The 18865-nt window shown below is 41.3% G+C and overlaps 1 protein-coding gene across 3 annotated transcripts in view; it reads left to right on the top strand.

Annotated features, from left to right (window-relative positions):
* The window catches only part of si:dkeyp-9d4.3 (caskin-1), a 43457-nt gene extending 30072 nt beyond the window's left edge, over positions 1-13385 (top strand). For 2 of the 3 annotated variants that reach the window (XM_035534514.1, XM_035534515.1), the window contains 13 exons: positions 1-9; positions 1039-1278; positions 5036-5137; positions 6201-6400; positions 6783-6864; positions 7486-7580; positions 7775-7885; positions 8001-8102; positions 8242-8380; positions 8541-9508; positions 9703-10339; positions 10937-11816; positions 12077-13385. The exon at positions 1-9 is cut by the window's left edge and continues 106 nt beyond it. In XM_035534514.1, the coding sequence (XP_035390407.1) occupies positions 1-9; positions 1039-1278; positions 5036-5137; positions 6201-6400; positions 6783-6864; positions 7486-7580; positions 7775-7885; positions 8001-8102; positions 8242-8380; positions 8541-9508; positions 9703-10339; positions 10937-11816; positions 12077-12173 (3662 nt within the window). In that variant the 3' untranslated portion in view covers positions 12174-13385. The remainder of the gene's footprint in view (positions 10-1038; positions 1279-5035; positions 5138-6200; positions 6401-6782; positions 6865-7485; positions 7581-7774; positions 7886-8000; positions 8103-8241; positions 8381-8540; positions 9509-9702; positions 10340-10936; positions 11817-12076) is intronic. The other variant, XM_035534516.1, reaches the window with a different exon arrangement.
* The last annotated feature ends 5480 nt before the right edge of the window (positions 13386-18865 follow it).

Raw genomic sequence — 18865 nt, 5'->3', positions numbered from 1 at the left:
AGAGGGCAGGTGTGCCATTGCATCGTTACATGACCTCTCAGGTCATGTGACATTTGTTATTGTCTTAGCTTGCACTAGCTCATCTACATGGCACATGTAATACACCAGCACACTGTGTGTGTGTGTGTGTGTGTGTGTGTGTGTGTGTGTGTGTGTGTGTGTGTGGGTATGAGCGAGAGTGAGAGATAGATAGATAGAGAGAGAGAGATGTCTGGTGTCCCAGACATAGATTAGGTCTACAGTATTAAAATAAAAAATAAAGAAGTAAATAAAAATGTACAAAGGATTTTTGAATGGAGAATCTGTGTCTGGGAAACTGCAGTGAGCTTTTCGCACTGTCCGTTTGTGTGCATACGCACGGGTGTTTCCTCTCTGGCTCCTACACTTTCACCACAAATCAAAGCCAAGGGCAGCAAGAGAGAGAGATGGGAGTGAAAGGCAGGTGGATGAGATGAGAGTCGGCAGCTCCTCTATCCACCACGGGCTTGCCCATCTCTATCGACTGTGTCATCATCCTCAGGCTCCCCCCCCCCCCCTTGCATTTTGTATCATTCACACGTCTATGGATGCACATCGGCACACGTGCGCCGCAAGTATATGAAGACATACGGAGGCACACGTGCAATGCGAATGTAGTGACAGACAAATGCATTATAAAGTCATTATGGACAAACCACCCACTCCCCCTTTTTATATGCATTTATGTATGATTAATGGAAGGTTAAGTGCCTTCAAAGTTAATTTACATACGCAAAGTGTTTGCAGTGTTTTTTGTGTTGGAACGATATGCATGCCATTTTTTTTTGCCTATGTCATTTTATTGTTAAATGTACATTTTGGTTTTCTGCATGAATGTTTTTTTTTTTCAATTTCAAAGCTATTTTGATTTCATAATTTGATGCAATCTATAAAGATAAGTGCATAGAGTTAGATATTTTTGCTTGAACATGTTTTATTTTGTGTTTCCTTTCCTGTTGTTTTGTTGTTGTTGTTGTTTGTGTTTTTGGTGTTGTTGTTTTGTTGTTTTACTGTACCCAGGACCCTCTACTCAACAGTATCTTAAGATACAGATCCGTCCGCTGGCAATTGGCTCAGTTGCCATGGTGAACGGTGACTCCTCCCACATTCTCTCTTTGCCCCTGACTGCCCCACCCCCTTCTACCCTGATCTCTTTCCATCAGCCCCTCTTCACCTCATTTGGGTATAACACACCCACCTGCAGCTCATTTGCGTATGAACCTCCCTCCTCCTGCTCAGAGGAGCCGAAAAAAGAGACAGGTACAAACACACACACAAAGAACACAAAGTCCCAAATTGCCATTCTCACTGATATACACACACACGCAGACATCCATGCACGCATGCACTAAAACTAAACTTCATATTGCCAATCTTTACCCTTAGCTTTTCTCATAATTATTCTTTCTAATCAAGGTAAATCTCAAATGCATTTATTGCTTCTCTGGTAATAATGGAAGTTTTTAATAACATATGTATAAGTTTTTAATTTTTTCTGGCAAGAGAGCAATCTGTTTTTAATGTTTTTACTGACTTGCCTAGTGAAGTCATTTTCCAAAATTTATAGATGGCTAGAATTACATTTTTAGAGGCCACTCTAATAGCTATTTGATATGCCTATACAATGCCTTTTAGTGCAGTTCAGTCTGAACTTAATATCACCACTTAATAAACCAAATATTCCCTTAAGGTCCTAAAGGCAATAAATGTATTTTTATGACACTCCCATTTAAGGCACACCACAACCCTCACAGACTATCAGATGCTGATGTTATCAGTTTTCCTAATTTGCCACAGAGCACCTCAGTGCTAATATTGATCAGATATTGATCAGTGTAAGACTTTCAAGAAGGAGGTACAACAATCCAAGCCAGCTGAATGTCTTTATGGGGCTTGAAGATGCTGGTTTCAACTAATACATGTGGGAAACACATGGACATATTCCTCATTTGAAGTTATGTCAATTGCAAACAGTAATTTAATAAATAAAAAAACTGAACTTTTATATATGCCTACTGTGCATTTCAAAATGTTTTAGAACCCAAAATGTCTGAAAGAGCAATCCTCTGATAGACAAGGCCATATATTATGGCATATCACTGCAAAGCTGCTCCAGAAAATGAAAATGATGGCAAATTAGGAGTATATTCACTGGCGTTACATTAATACAAATTAGTTATTTGCTAAGCAACAGAAACTCATCTTGGCAATTTAAGTTACTATAGGGGTAGAATTCTTTAGATACTTTGGTATCTTGGGAATCTTCACCCCATGTTTTATGTATTTTATTTATGTTCATTGTAATTTTTTTTTTAAGATAGTATCTTGTAGATGCCAAAATCACTCAGTGCATCTTACTCTCCCATTATATTTGAAATTAGAATTTCAAAACATTTCTTCAGTTCACTCAGCACTATTTCACATATATCGTTTAGAATTTTTATTTGAAGAGAATTAAGCTTGCAAACCCTTCATAGAGCAGTATCGTGCATGAAATTAAGTACAGGTTCCTATTGTGATGTTCTAAAAACACGAGACATCAGAAGAACAAGAGGGAAAATCCTATCAACTCCCAATATTTACTGTTAAACTGTTTAACAATTTCAGATTTTGTTAGGTCACTTTCATTTGACTGCTATGATGATAACCTGGCTAATAAAATGTCCGTCCCCCCCCCCCCCCCCCCCCCCAACAATCTCCCCTTTCAAAAAAAAAATTGAAAATGCTGCAGAGAAGGTTCACCCACATTTTTCAACTTGGATGATGGTCAGAGGTATAATGGCAGAAGGCTTTCTTGTCATATTGGCTATTGTGTATTTGCAGTACATTTACAGCACTTGGCTGATACGTTTATCCAAAGCGACTTATAATTATGACTGTGTACAGTGGTAGTGGCGGGGCTTGAACCTGAACCACTGAGGTACCACTGCCCTATGTGGTGGTGCTATTTTAGGGGGCAATATTAGTCTAACAGTATTTACTGTTTTTTTGACTTTCAGACAAAGTTATGAAATATAGAATTTAACTCATAAATAATATGAATGTTTTACTACATATTGATTTCCACTGCCCTGTGAAAATACTGAGCTTTGGTTTACAGTACATAGATGCGAACCATATTTTAAAATGGTATTTATGAAGTTGTCATGTTAGGTGTATAGTTTCAGTAAAGAGATATAGAACTAAATTGGCAAAATGTACATTACAATTAAACATGCATAAGTATTCACCCCCTTTGAACATTTTCACATGTTTACAACCTCAAATGTAAATCAGCTTAATTAAGATTATGTGTAATGAATTTACACAAAGTAGCCCATAATACTGAAGCGTGAGGAAAGTAAAAAAAACAAACAAACAAAACAACCAAACAAAATTTGTGATTTCATAAGTATGCACCCACTTTGTTATGAAAACAAATAAAGTAGTTCTGGTGCAACCATTTGCCATCAGAAGTACACAAATTATTTAAATTCCACTTGTGTGCAATTAAATTAAATTGTCATAAATACACCTAGTCTAAATTTTAATATAAATACAACTATTCCTGGAAGGTACCAAACTTTGAGAAATATACCTACCTAAACATCATGAAGACCAAGGAGCTTTTGAAACAAATCCAGAGCAAAATTATAGAAAATGTTTGGTTATTAAAAATTCCCCAAATCTTACATTTTACAGATCACTATTAAGTCCAAAAATATTGCACAACCACATCTCAACAAGACAAGGTCAGAGACAAGGCCATCAAAAGCCAGTGGCCAGTTAAAACAATAAGCAGAGAAGCAATCAAGAGGCTGAGGGTTACTCTGAAGGAGCTGGAGAGATCTGCAGTGAAATGGGAAAAGCTCTGTACAGGATAACTACTTCCCACTCCACACTCCCACTCCGAACACTCCACAAAGCTTTATGGAAGAGAGCCAAAAGGAAAGCCATTCTTGAAAAAAGGGCATTTGAAATCATGTTTGAAATTTGCCAAAAGGCATTTTGGAGAAAAAGTTTTGGAAAAAGATATTCTGTTTTGATGAGACCAAAATAAACACTGCTCATCACACTGAGAACACCATCACCACAGTGAAGCATGGTACAGTCCAAACACTGCTCATCACCCTGAGAACACCATCACCACAGTGAAGCATGGTGGTGGTAGCATAATACTGTGGGGACAGTTTTCATCTGCAAGAACTAAGAAAGTGATAAGAGTTGAAGGCAAGATTAATGGAGAAAACCTGTTCCCCTTCTGGAAGAGACATGAGACTAGGATGGAGGTTCACTTTCCAACAAGTGAATATACCACCAAATCTACACAGGGGTGGTTCAAATGCAAGAACATTAGTGTGTTAGAGTGGCCAAGTCAAAGCCTGATCTCTGATTGAGAATATGTGGCAAGATTTGAAAATTGCTGTAATGAACCACCCAATTTAACAGAGCATGAGAAATTGTACTAGCAAGAATGGACAAAAATGTGAGGATCTTGATGTGCAAAGCTGATTAAAATATCTCCTGAAAGATTTGCAGCTGTAATTTCAGCAAAACATGTGTGACCAAATATTGATTGGTAGGCAAGGGCACTGAATACTTGTGCAATGAACAGATGTCTGATTTTTGAATTACCATATAACAATAAAAAAAATATTGTTGACAATTTTATGTCTCAGGCAAAACAACTCAGCTTAGTTAATCTTTATTCCAAGTTTTAGCATAACTAATTATGAAAAATATGATGCATTCTTATGCAAGACACTAATAACAGGTCACATCTTTGTTTCTTTAAAGAGACTGATTTCCCAATTTGGCCAAGCATGACAATATTCTGCACTTTGGTTGTTACACTCAAACACATTTGGTGAGAATTGCACTTTCATCAGTAGGAATGGCTCCCATGGTCTCTGTTTGTACACTCAGTCCATTTTAACAACCCCAAATGATTCCCTACCTGCTCCCGGAATGTATATCTGTAACCAGCTATCATAATGAATTTGCTTTGTGTATAGATGTTTTTGTATGTGTGTTTCAGGTTCCAGAGGGTCAGTGTCAAGCCCTCATGGGTCTCCCACTCTAAGTGGTCAGCAAAGCACTGCTAGTGAGGAGATATGGGTACTAAGGAAACCTCTGGCAGGTGAGGACTCTCTCTCTCTCTCTCTCTCTCTCTCTCTCTCTCTCTCTCTCTCTCTCTCTCTCTCTCTCTTTCAGTTCAAGTCAAGGTAGTTTTATTGGCCTGACTGTATTAGGTACAATTTTTCCAAAGAAAATAGCTTTGTAATCTTGTAGATTAGGGGAGAATTTCAAAATTGGGAGTAAACTAAATTTTTCAGTGACATTTTGGTGAATCTTTTGTGAAGTTTTTGCTGTGGAAGAAAAAGTGCTGTTCTGTCTCGACCTCACCACTCTCACAGTGACCACATAGTCTTTTCTCTCTGGGTAGCCAGGATTGTTTTTATTTGCCCATTTCTATGGCGAGGTTGTGGTCACAGAGAATGTACTTGGTAATGATCTGCTGTGGATCTCTGACAGTGCAGAGATATTCTGCTAATTCATATTCTCTGTTTAGGGCCTAATGGGTCTGTAATTTAAATTGAGTTTAGTGTCATTGTCCCATGCTCCCAATATTCCCAAGGCTCTCTCTCTCTTTCTCTCTCTGTCAGTTTCCATTTAACTGAGCTTTATTGGCATGACAGAATCATATTATATTGCCAACACATTAACAGAAGTAATATACAAGCAGTAACATATACACAAACATTAACAAAGAACAACACAGTAACAAGCAGTATATATACAGTATATACACTGTGCAGTGTGTACATATACTGTAATTTGTACACATAGAGTGCATATACTGCATATAATGTCTCTCAATTCAATTCAATTCGATTCAATTCAAATTAGAGCAGCTTTATTGGCATGACTGTATCAGGCACAATTTTGCCACAGCAAAATAGCTGAACATGATGATAATAGTTCTAATAGTCCTAAGTAGCAAAATGATACTTAAAGTAAAAATAAATGATAAACTAGATAAACAAATCAATAATAATAACAGTAAATATATTAGCAGGTTATAGATCATTATATCCTGTTAATTCTGTCTGTATCTCTCTCTCCTCCTCTTTCTCTCAGAGATGATCACTTTTTCCCTTGGTTTGTTGTTGTTGTTTGTTTGTTTGTTTGTTTGTTGCTAGGCGGCGGCAGTGCTGGTAGCATGGGCAGCACGGGCAGTCTGACTGGCGGCCGCTCGTCTGTTGGTGGACCGATGGACAACGCCAATGCTCACCTGGCCAGTTCACCTGTGCCTGTGCCGACCACTCCCACACATTCACCGGGGGTCAACACACATGGGCTCAATGTGCCAGGACTGCATGCACAGGCAGAGGGGGTAAAGGTGAGACACACACAGACACACTTACATTTACATTTACGGCATTTAGCTGACACTTTTATCCAAAGCAACTTACAATTATGATTGATTACAACTTGAGCGATTGAGTGTTAAGTGGCAACTTAGCAGTGGTGGAGCTTGAACTGGCAACCTTCCAATTACAAGTCAAGTACCTTAACCACAAAGTTATCACAGAAAAAAAACAAAACAACAACAACACACACACATATGCATGCACAAACACACACACGCACACACACACACACACACACACAAAACCCAAAATAAAATAAATCAAATCCCCCAAATGTAATAGCAATATAAATGAAGCCTTCCTAGTCACACCGTGATTTGATGTGTGTGTGTGTGTTTCTTTGTATTCTAGTTGTTGGCCACAGTGCTGTCTCAGTCAGCAAAAGCGAAAGAACATCTCCTGGAACAGTCGCGCTCTGTAGACCAGTGCACAGGTATTCCATTACAAAATCAATTAAGATAATTTATACTGATCTCCATACACTGGTAGAAAACCTTGTTTTATAAAGGTAAGTATTTTAGACGTTCCCCCTTATAAATTGTTTAAAATTAGTTTATTAATGGATACTAATTAGGTCATAAACACCTTTTATTAATAAGTAGTTATAAAACATAAGTAAAAAGGCAAACAGTGTCTATTGATGACTGTGATGTAAATTTAGTTATTTCATATGTTAATGTAGTCTAAATCACCATTTCTGCCAAATAACAAATGTCTGAAGATAGCTAACAGGTAAAATGCTTACTGAGAAATAAACTAAATAACCATCAAGATTTGAGGTGTAACAGTAAAGATGAAGATTTAGCAAGCAACATGTCACTTTTGCTTTTTTATGTAAATGATCTTACATAAGCTTCTAACTATTCATGAAGCCTTTATAAGGTGACTTGTCATTGTAGTAAGACCCTCATTCCTGGCATATAATTACAAAACCTTGTTCTCATATTGATGTTAATGTCTCATGTGACTCATGTGGCATTATTGATGCTACTAATGTGTCATTTGACAGTATTTACATTACTAATGTGTCGTGTGACATTTTGTTCCTTCACAGTTTCCTCACAGCTTACTTTGAGTGCACCTGAGAAGAAGAAACCATTTGTGGATCCTTTACTGCAGAGGAAGGACAGTGCTTCAACAGAGAGCAAGGCATGTGTGTGTGTGTGTGTGCGTGTGTGTGAGAGAGATTGTCAAGGAGTATCAAATTTCTGTGTGGCTTTCTGCTGCCACCTAGTGACTGCAAATGTGTTTTTCATCTCAAGTGAGCTCAACAGTGGTTAGAAAAGAACAGTTCACACAACAGTGCTTACAAGTCTGCATTGTTACTGTTGGTGGTCTTCTAGAGCTCAGAGGCAGTTGCTGAATGGCTAACTAGTGCTCAGCTGCAATTTTACACAACAAACTTCCTGACTGCTGGATACGATCTACATACAATCAGTAGAATGACTCCAGAGGTATTACACACCTACTTACACAAATGCGAACATCTATGTACTGCTCTTGAAAATTTTGTTGTTTCTCATTTGCTGAGTTACAGATTACAGACATTTGAGCTATTTGTGTTTACAGGACCTCACAGTGATTGGGGTGACAAAACCTGGACACAGGAAGAAGATGTTGTCAGAGATCAGCAAACTGAATGTCCCTGACTGGATACCTAAAGAAAAGCCTGTAAGAAAACACACACACACACACCTTATTGACCAAAGGTAATCGTCTCATGTTTTCCATGTAAAAGCTATACATGAACATACACATGTGCAGCTTCATCACAGCCAGCCATCCAGCAATGTTCTGTGTGACCCTGTAGGCCAACCTGGCAGAGTGGCTGTCTCTGATTGGACTGAGTCAGTACTACCAGACTCTTGTTCAGAATGGGTATGACAACATGGACTTTGTCAGTGACATCACTCTGGAGGACTTGCAGGAAATTGGCATCACCAAGCTGGGTATATAATAAGCATTATATATAAGCATAAGCATTTGCTAATAGATTAACAGGATATAGCTTTTAAAATTCTTAAGTGTAAAGTGTTAATGTCCTCAAACAACGTAATGGAATGATTATTTGTAAAAATATTAATTTTGTTTATATCCTTTGCATGGTAGGACATCAGAAGAAGTTAATGTTAGCTGTTAACAGACTGGGAGAACCTCAAAAAGAGGAAGAAGCTTCCAACACAGATGTCCAACCCAGTGAAAGCACAGATTCAAAACAAGAAACCACCATTGATGTCATAAGTACTGTAGTGGAGGTCAAATCCACCCCTGCTCCAAGGACACGCAAGGGGTCAGAGGGGCGTGGCTCTCCCCGGCACATCTCACAAGGGCGGGGCATACAGAGAGCAAATGCCCCTCCTCCACTCAAGAAGCCTATGTCAAATGATAGTCCTGCCCCACCATACATGCCCACTAAAGGCAAAGCCACATCCCTTCACTCACACTCACCCACATACTCCCCAGGGTCGCCCATGAAAATACAGAGCAGGATGAGGGTCCCCAGTGACTCCAACCGCACTCAGTCTCACACCGGTACAGTGCCATTACTCTGCCTTCCTCTTGAAGGTGGAGTGGACGAAGAAGAGGAGCAGACTCCCCCTTTGCCTAGACGGGTCACTCGAGGTGGGCCGCCCAGAGTGGCTGAAGCAGAACGCGTGAACGAAGAGCGACCCTTGCCCATTTTATCAGTAAAATATGCCACACTAGGCACAGTCGACCACAGCCATCCAACTAGAGCTCTTAGTGAGACACTAGACACTGGCAGCGTCAACCGCAGCCAGTCGTTTGCTACGACTCGCCCTCGCAGGAGGACACGCCCCCCCACCCCACCTAAACGTTCATGTTCCTCTATTTCCACCGGTAACCTGGCAGATGATGTGGCTCTGGCTACCGAGGGCGGGGCTAGAAAAGGCGGACCTAGTGAGTCGTTCCTTAGTGTGACATACCGTGAGCGGCGCCGCAGTGACTGCGGCATTGCCTCTGAATCAAGTGCATCTGGGGGCAGTGTTAGAGACATTGCTGCCATGCTCGAAATGTCCAAATTGGGAGATGTAGCAAAAGGAGCTGTCTGTGTACAGGTAAATCCATATGATACACACAACTCACTAAAAACACAAGTTTTTACATCGATAGTAACATATACCTATAAATCCCTTTCAAAATGTCACTATATGTGTACGAGTCCGACGGTGGGGAAGAACCTGTTTATATACTGTACTCTTATATTATTTTGAATCTGCTGTATGATTTATTTATTTGGCCTGTTCCGCAGGCAAGCTTGGACCTCCTACGGCATAACCGTGACGCTCTGAGCTTGGAGGCAGACATACAGAGCCGGCGTCGCACCATCAGCGGTCCTGTCCCCAGCTACACTGACTCTAACTCCCTGCTTGATGGAAGCCGAGAAAGTGACAACACTCCCTGTATTTACACAACACACAGAGTACTGGATGCACCCCGGGAAACGCCTCCATCAAGGCAGGCCCCGGAGCCCCGCCCACGCTCCATGCTCAGTCACCTGGAAGGAGGCATTGCCTCCCTCCCTCAGGAGGAGTGGTCACGTGTGGATGCCACAGCAACCCTGCGGAGGCCCCGCCCACCACACAGCTCAGACGGGGAGAAGTTCAAGCTCACAGAGACGGGTACTGTCCGGCGCCGGCCCAAGGTGCTAGCTCCCCCAGAGGGTAATGACACCGATGGGAGCAGGCTGGAGTTTACCTGCAGGAGGCCTGTGTTGGAAGTGTGTGCCAAGGAAGGCAGCAGCGAAACAGAAGTGCAGCCAGACGATTTCAGGCGAGTGCTGAAGCCTGTTGTCTCACCTAAACCAGCAGTGACCCTCAGGAAGCCTGACCCTCCCACTCCCACTAAGAGGGTCCCACTGCCTGATTCAGAGGGCCAGCACAGCCCCGGTAACAGAACACTGTCTCCTTGCAAATCACCTGCACATTATATTTGCTGTCATACTAATGTCATCTTATAATATGTTTTCATAGAATACATTCACCAGCCACCAGTTAAAATACTTGCTGTTCACTGGCCTCTCATATACATCTTCTTATTGATGCATTTTAAGTGTACAGCTATGGCTAGACTGTAGCCCATCTATTGGCATGGGCACTTTACCAGCCAGTTTCTACTGTATTTATCACTGGTCATCTTCTGATTGCTGCTGACTGCATATTATTTGGGCAACAGTTTCCAACACAGAATTAACATTGAAACTGTAGTGGCATGGTGGTTGGTGTTGAGCTGATACCCTTTAGCTATTAATTTATCACTCACAGCAGTGTTGCTGGTGTTTTTACATGTGTCAGTATCACTGCTGGGTTGAGTTGTGTGCCACCCAAATGTATCCAGGTGACATTGGACCTGTAGTCAGAATTGTGTTTCTAATAAAGTGTTTTTTTCAAATGAAATGGGTGATAAATTAACACAAACTAATTTAATTCTGTACACTAATTCTTTGGCTTATGATTTGTATCTTATATATATTTTTTTCTTTTCAGTGGATGTCAAAAAAGTTCCACCACCAGTATCTCCAAAGCCAAGCCCACCTCCCACACTCCCCAAACCAGTCAAAATAAAGCCACTACCAGCTCCTGTACCCATCGCTGCTTCTCAGACACACACACTCACCAAAACCAGTTGCTTAAACACACATAATTCCTCCCCTACCACTGTTCTCCCTGAGCAGCTGGACTACCTGATTTATACTACAGTTGTCCCAAAGCCAGCAGAAGCTCACACTCTTTCCCCATGGGCAGCAAGTTCACCTACTCAGAGCCCTCAGACACCCCAGACACCACAAACCCCACAGACCCCGTCCACCCCTGGGTCCGGCTCTGCCCCGGTCAAGCCACCCAGGTCCTCCATGGCAGGCCTCTCGGTGGATATTCCCAGCCCCGTGGAGGCGGAGCTGACAGGGGCTGAAGCGGTGCAGCAGAGGACGAGGGAGGAGGAGAGGCTGAGAGATGAAGAGGAGCACAAGAGAGAGAGGAAAGAGGAGCTAGCAGTTAGGATGGAGGCAGCTGGTCAAAGCCATGCGAAGGCAGCTCCTGGATGGGAATGTGCAGACGCCTTAGGCTCAGAAGGAAGTGATGTCACATGGAGCGCGGAAAGCTCAGGGCAGATGGTAATAAGGAAGAAGAAAGTGGGCATGGCCAGACAGATACAGGTTGAGGGAGAAATTCAAGGTGGAAGGCAAGGTGGAAGTGTAAAGACAGAGGCAGTGCAGCAAGGGGAACTGGAGACTGAGGGTTTGATCGAAGCAAGGTGCTTGATTGGAGGCCATGCGTCAGAAACCATGACACAGCTCAGACTGGAGGAGACGAGTGCCTCCTTAGCTGCTGCTCTGGAGGTCGTAGAGGAAAAGATCAAAGATGACAAGTATGTGAATTATTTTTGTTTTGGTCAATAATTTTGAAACATTTCTATATTCACATTAGCTATATTCGATGCTTTCTTGACCTTTATACAAATCTGTGGTGTAAAATATATACACTGTATGATGTTTTCTTATGGAAGGCAAAGATGTTTTGTCATTTAAAACCCTTTTGTTCATGTGAATAAATGTATTTCCCTAAATTGTAGTGTCCTATCTATCATGTCAATCCTACTTCCTTGTTTTTCTTTCTCTGCCTTACCAGGTCTGCAGTGGAAAATAAGACCACAGTCAACATTCTGGATGACATCGGAAGCATGTTTGATGACCTAGCTGACCAGTTGGATGCCATGCTGGATTAAAGAAAAGCAAAAGGTGCATCACAGGAAGACCTGCCAAACCTAGACTTCTTCTGGTGTCTAGATGTTAACCTGGTTAACCACACCCCAGTGACAGGGGAAGCAAATGGCAATTAAAAATGCATTTGTTGATTCCAATGAGAAGAGTCATGGGGCTTCTGGGATGTGAAGTTCTTTGAGGTATGAAGATTTTGAGGTATGACGTTTGAGATTCTAAAACGCTAAACAGGTTTGGAGTCTGGAATTCAAATTAGGCACCCAGAATTGTCAGTATCAACCTGAATATTCCTGCCCTTTCTTGTTCATGCTTGTCCAAGACTTGGAGCAATGGTGTCCGCTTGAGCTAGGAGGTACTGACTGCTAACATGCTGCTTCCAGAGATAAGCACAATTTAACGCTAACAAGCTATTTAAATGCCATTTAGTTTGAGAAACACTAGCAAAGGGCGTGTGCAGCATTTCGTGTACGCATTTGTGTGCGCGTGTGTGTGTGTGTGTTTGTGTGTGTATGTGTGTATGCGTGGGCTTGGTGTTTCCTTTAATGATGTTATAGTCTGTGGCTCTATCAACCATTGTGTATTCGTTTTTAAATGATCAATGGAATCTTAAACATTTATTGTGCTTTCTGAGAAACCAGCTACAGGTTTTACTATGGCTTGTAACTAACTTCAAAGGGGAACTCCAGAATAAATTCTAATTTTGCTATTTGCTCTTCTCTTTTGGAGGTGGGTGGACATAACTGATTGGTGTAAACTAAAAATCTAAAACAAGAAAACCCATTTATTGATCCTGAGAAACTTGGAAATGTTTCTCTTGGATTTCTGGGTTCCCTTTTGAGTATATAACTTAATGAACAAGATCTCTGGACATTGAAATATATTGTGATCTTTATGTTGTCATTGTTGTTGTTAGTGTGCGTGAATGTGTGCCGGTGTTTAATTGTGTAGTTTTTGCATCGACAAATCCCACCTTTCAGCACATAGAGTGATGTAATACATATAGATATAGACAGAATGTTGAATAAGATGCTGGATGATATAGTGTAAATATGATACTTAGATAACAAATATCATTAAAGTAGATTTTGGAATGCATTGACATGGAATGCAACAGGCAGCCACTCACTCCCAGTCAATGTGATGAAATAAGAGTTGTGCGTGTCTGTGTGTGAGTGTGAGAAGTGAACTCTCTGTGTGTGTGTGTGTGTGTGTGTGTGTGTGTGTGTGTGTGTGTGTGTGTGTGTGTGTGTGTGTGTGTGCGCGCACGCATGTGTGTGTGTGTGTGTGTGTGTGTGTGTGTGTGTGTGTGTGTGTGTGTGTGTGTGTGTGTGTGTGCGTGTATTTGAGATACATAAAACGAAAGGATGTTTTTTGCATATACATTGGCCCATTGGGGAGGGTTTGCAATGTTTATCTGCACAGAGAATAGAAACTTTTTACTGACAGATGACAAGAAGAAAATGGAATAGTCCATGTAAGTGCTTAATGACAATTTAATGTTAAGTCACTGCAAGATGCATAAAATTACAGAGCAATATTTTCTATCAACTCTCCACGTTGGTAATTTAGTTTTATAAATAATGTCAAAGCCAGACGTCTTGGATATAGCAGACAACTGAACATAACATCATTTCAGTCATGACAATCCTCCGTAATGTGCTTGAATATCTGCAGTTGTATCCTGCAACGTGAATGAGTTGGATATTATAGTATTGAACCTTTTATCACATAAAAACCTATGTAATATTCCAGTTGTTATTTTGTGGAAATGCTCAACTGGCTAATGTGTTTGACCCTGTTTTAAATGATCCTTGAAGACATCTTCCATGTAAAGATCATTGAGAGTTTGTGGAATTATGATAAATAAACTTAATGAATTATGAACGCAAACTTAATTGAAACTGAGCTTTTTAAGCATGCAGAAGCATCATACATATCTGTCACTTCTTAAGTGAAATATTAATGGCAGGCCGGTCATCCAGCCGGAGGGACACGCCCACTGCTGCACAGAACCATACGCAGCTCCTGCCCCGGTCCCAATCGCCCTTTTATTGATCATACTCACCTGTTCCTTGTTTCCCCTGTCATTATTTAAGCCCACTGGCTTCTGAAATCGGCACTGCACATTAGCGGAGCGACGTGCAGCTCGTTATCTCAGCTGACTCTTTAAATATCTTCTGTTTTCTTTATTGCTGTGATGCAGCTCACTCACTCACTTTGAGTAATGGAGAATAAAGACTTTGCTTCACGCTTGCTGCTCACCCCCCCTGTCCCGCCACCATCACAGAATGTGATGATGAAGAGAGCACCCTTGAATGAGCAGGCCTGCTGGCGGTTCTAACGGCAGCGCTAGAACAGCAAAGGCAGGAACTTGGCGAGGAACTTGCCATGGTGTGAGAACTGAGACAGTGCGTACAAAGCCTCTCTGTGGGAACAGCTTCACCTACTACTCCTCCGGATCCAGAAGGGGTGCGGAGGAGAACCAGAGTTCAACGCAAGCGAGAGGAGCCGAAGAGAAAGGGCGATCCGGTGAGTCACTCTTAAACACCATCGATATTTCGCATTTCTTTCAGAGTCTCGCACGCAGGTCACTCTTGTCTCATCGCAGCGCTAGTGGACTCTGGCGCAGCTGGGAATCTCATGCATCGGAGTTTCACCAAGAAGCTGGGGACAAAGCCAATCCCTTTACCCTTTATCTTATGTGTGCATGCACTTGATGGAGGACTTGTGGGCTCAGGTTTTCTTACTCATGTCACTCCTTGAAGTAGGTGGAGCACATGTCAAGCACATATTTTTTTAATTTGTTTTCCTCTCTCTGGCAGTCCATCACATCAGGTCTCCCCTGGCTACGCTCACACTCATATATCTTGGAGGAAAAGCTGCATTTTGGAGTGGGCACCCTCCTGTGATAAGCAGTGCTTCCCTGACCAGGCCATACCTCCAGTCTACATCTGTAGAGAGTCTGGAACTGAGTACCCTGGCTAGGCCTTTCACGGACCTGCTCTGGGGATAAGCGAATCAGCTAAAGTGGAATTCTGGGGCAGAAAAGGCATTCGAGGTCCTCAAAACCGCATTTTCTAATGCTCCCAATATAACCCCCAGGCCAACTGATAGGCTGAGAGAGACAACCAACAGTTGGGTAAGTTCCTCCCCTTAAACTGTCGGCAGCACCCGGAGACTTGGTGTACTTACCTCTCCTGGGCAGAATATGCCCAAAACTCTCTCTGCCACATAGGGATGAGGCTTACTTTCTTTAAGTACATCCTAGGATACCAGTCACCGTTGTATTCCTGGAAGCCCCCTATGTCTGACCAGCCCGCTGTCCAGATGTGGTGTAAGTGCAGTGAACAGGTGTGGGAGGAGGTGTACCGGCAGTTGTGCTCTGGGGTAGTGGCCTTCAGAAGGAAAGCAGATAAAAGATATGGGTATCTACAAAAGATGGCTGGGTGGGACCTGCAGGCAAGTTGACTGCAAAATATGCCTGTCTGTTACTGGTCGGAATAATGAGGTCACGTACAGGATAGGCCTGCCGGGCAGCTGCCATGCATCATCGGCTTTCCATGTGTCATCCATAAAGCCTGTGGTGGAGGGACCCCTCTCTGATGAGGAGAACTCCTTGGGTACACCGCCTCCGCCGTTGGAGGTGGAGGGAGGACCCGCCTATAAGGTGCGTGCTGCAGTACTTCGTGGATTGGGAGGGGTGCGGTCCGCAGGAGCGTTGCTGGATACCGGCCTCCCAGGTACTGGATCCCGACCTCACCACCTCCTTTCATCTGGAATATCCGCTGAAGCCTGCTCCTTGTCGGCCTGGCTGGCCGCAGTCTAGGAGATTGGCAGGATCTTCTTGTCAGCTGGGACAAGGAGTGGAGATTCTTGGACATCAGTCAGATGACTGTTGATGTCTGAAATATTAAGCAGAAATGTAATATCAACTCTGTCCCAACAACACTGTAGCCCAAACACTGTAACTGTTGTAAATGTTGTACTTCTTCAACTCCATTCACTCTTTATTGAGGTAGGAATATTTGTTACAGATGCCCAATAAAGAAATTCCAAGTTGCATTACAGAAAAATGTTTGTTATAAGGAATAATATTAATTATGAAATACTAAGGCTCACCTCATAGCATACATTTGCATAAATGAAAGGAAGAAATGAGACCAGATTTGCAATGTTTTAGCTCATTCTGTGAAACTGCTTCACTTTCTTTGCAGAATGGAGTAGAGTGGTAAAGAACTGGTTTCACAAAATGAAGCAGCGCATTGCAAAAACAATCAGGCTAAGCAGGTTTTAGGTTTTTCCAAATGCCATGAATTTTAAATAGTGAGCTTTACATAGTAGATATATTTAAAGCAAATGTCCAATAATTTTATATATATCGCAGCATAAATAGACAAATTAAAAATAAATTAGACAAATCTAGTCCCAGACAACACACGAAACATTTGTCAAGGTAACTATTTGTGCAACAAAAAGCCAGCTAAAATTCAAAACCATATGTGAAAAAGGGCATATCTATAATCAGAGTTATTAGTACAGTTCAGCCAATGCGGAGAGTCTGACAATACATAGTTAAATAAAAGAAACAAAACACACAATGACAAAAGCAGGCTATAACAATAACACAAGCAATGACTAGAATAAACAGTAGAGATAACAAACGAGGCTTGGATGACAAGCACAGGCTTGGAATCACAAATGACCAGCAAACGAAGGGAAAAACACGGTTTAAATACATGGTGTACTACAACAAAATAGGACACAGGTGATGCAAATGAAAGGGGAAGATTAAACAAGGGGCAGAACAATGAGGACACAAAGCAAACCAAAGCCATGAGACAGAGTTATCACGACAAAAGGGATGCCGGAGAGTACTGCCACTATCGACGGTTTCCGTTGTGAGACTCGCACGCCTAAACTTGGAAGCTGTTACCTTCTGCTACCTGCTGGATAACTGATTGTGCGCTTGAGACATTTCGCACCTTATAATGTCTTTATAGTACAGGTGTCGGTGTAAGAAAAACAAATTGTACTGAGTTATTAAAGCATTATTTACCTTTCAGTGAAGTTCTACCAATCAATGCCCAGTGATGGTTATTGTTTACTTCTTTTTACATTCAGAATAAATTAGTGTGCTCCCCATGTAAACATAACTGTCAAGCTCGCATACCAATATGTCCCCCATTTCTCTGAATACATGAATTGTCTGTTTCTGTGGTTCTCTCTCTCCTCCCCTTTAGCTCCGGCTGTTCCTTGTTTGTCCTTTGTTAGTGTTACTATTTAAGCCTTGCTTCCTCATCTTATGTTTGCTGGTCGTTCTCTCCCCATTCTGTTGTACTTTCTCTCTCCTGCTTAGTTCTGTTGTGCTCCCTCTCACTTCGAATGTCTCTTTACTGTTTAGATTAAGCTCTCTGTTTGCATACGCTAGCATTTTCCAGTTTTCCCTTCGTCTCATGTCTTTCTGAACACTTTCCCTTAGTTCTGTTACAAGTGTCTATTTAAGTATCCCTCTTCAGAGTATTTCCCTGTCCTTGTATTTCATTATGCTCATTAATCATGTTTATAGGTTTTATGTTTTGCGGATACTCTACTGCTAAATGTGCCTTTGTGTTTGTTTTCCTTAGTTTCTGTTTTACTCCAGCAGAGAACTATTCATCTGCACCCTGTTAGTCTTCTGTTTGTTTCCTTCGTTCTATTCTGTATTATTGGCTTCTAGGGTTAGTTCCCATATTAAACTTGCTATTCATTTATTTATCCTGTCTGTTTGTTGCTAGTATGGCTTCCCTAGTCGTTGATTCAGTTCATTCTCATATCCGAGGTGTTGTTACTTCGCTTGTGTGTTCGCCCTCATCCTCCCCAGCATTACAATAATTAATGACCTAGAAAATAAAACAAGGACTACAGGATAATTACCAATAAGCTTTCCTACTCCAGCACTCTGTAATAAATGGTGCTTGGCTGTAAAAATCATGTACATTTTAATGAAATGGGAACAGAAGTCTTAAGACATTGTTTGTATATAACATCTGTGTGTGCGTCTTGGTAGTTTACTAACATGCTTGGTTATAGGGAAAAAAAAATCACTCAAATTTATTTTATTATACAAATATTACTTTTTTTTGTAAAAACAACTATGCCAACTAGCTAATATCACAGGTAAAAAAAAATGAGTTTCCTGCCTGCAAAACAATAATAATTATACATATTATACAATTATACATATTTCAAATATATATCAGCTTTATTTATGAATAAGTAATATATAATTAATGTAAACTGCCTTGTAACTTAAAAGCCTTGTAATTCTGATGGTACAAAGGTGTTTAACAAAATGATCAGCTTTCACTTGGTTTCTCCAAATTAAGGCTGATTACATCTCTGGGAAGAAATACAATAAACATTATTATTACCTTCTCTTTGATGTTGTTGCTGGTGTAGATCTTTTTTAAGTCCTCTTTAACCAGTGGACATGCTTCGTCCACTCTTGTCATGATGATTATTTGAGGCATCTCTGCACAAAATGATACGTATGTAAGACAAATGGTATCAAAATCTATGAGATATGTGTTGTAACATCTTAACATATCATTAATGTGGAATCCATTCAATACTTTTCCTAGTAATAACTTGTAAACATCGGAAATATTCTAATCCATATCAGTTTCTCTTACCCGGTTCAGTTGCCTTTTCACAGATG

Source organism: Electrophorus electricus, chromosome 16 (assembly GCF_013358815.1).
Source record: "Electrophorus electricus isolate fEleEle1 chromosome 16, fEleEle1.pri, whole genome shotgun sequence".
Lineage (NCBI taxonomy): Eukaryota > Metazoa > Chordata > Actinopteri > Gymnotiformes > Gymnotidae > Electrophorus > Electrophorus electricus.
This window is presented reverse-complemented; position numbering and strand designations above follow the sequence as displayed.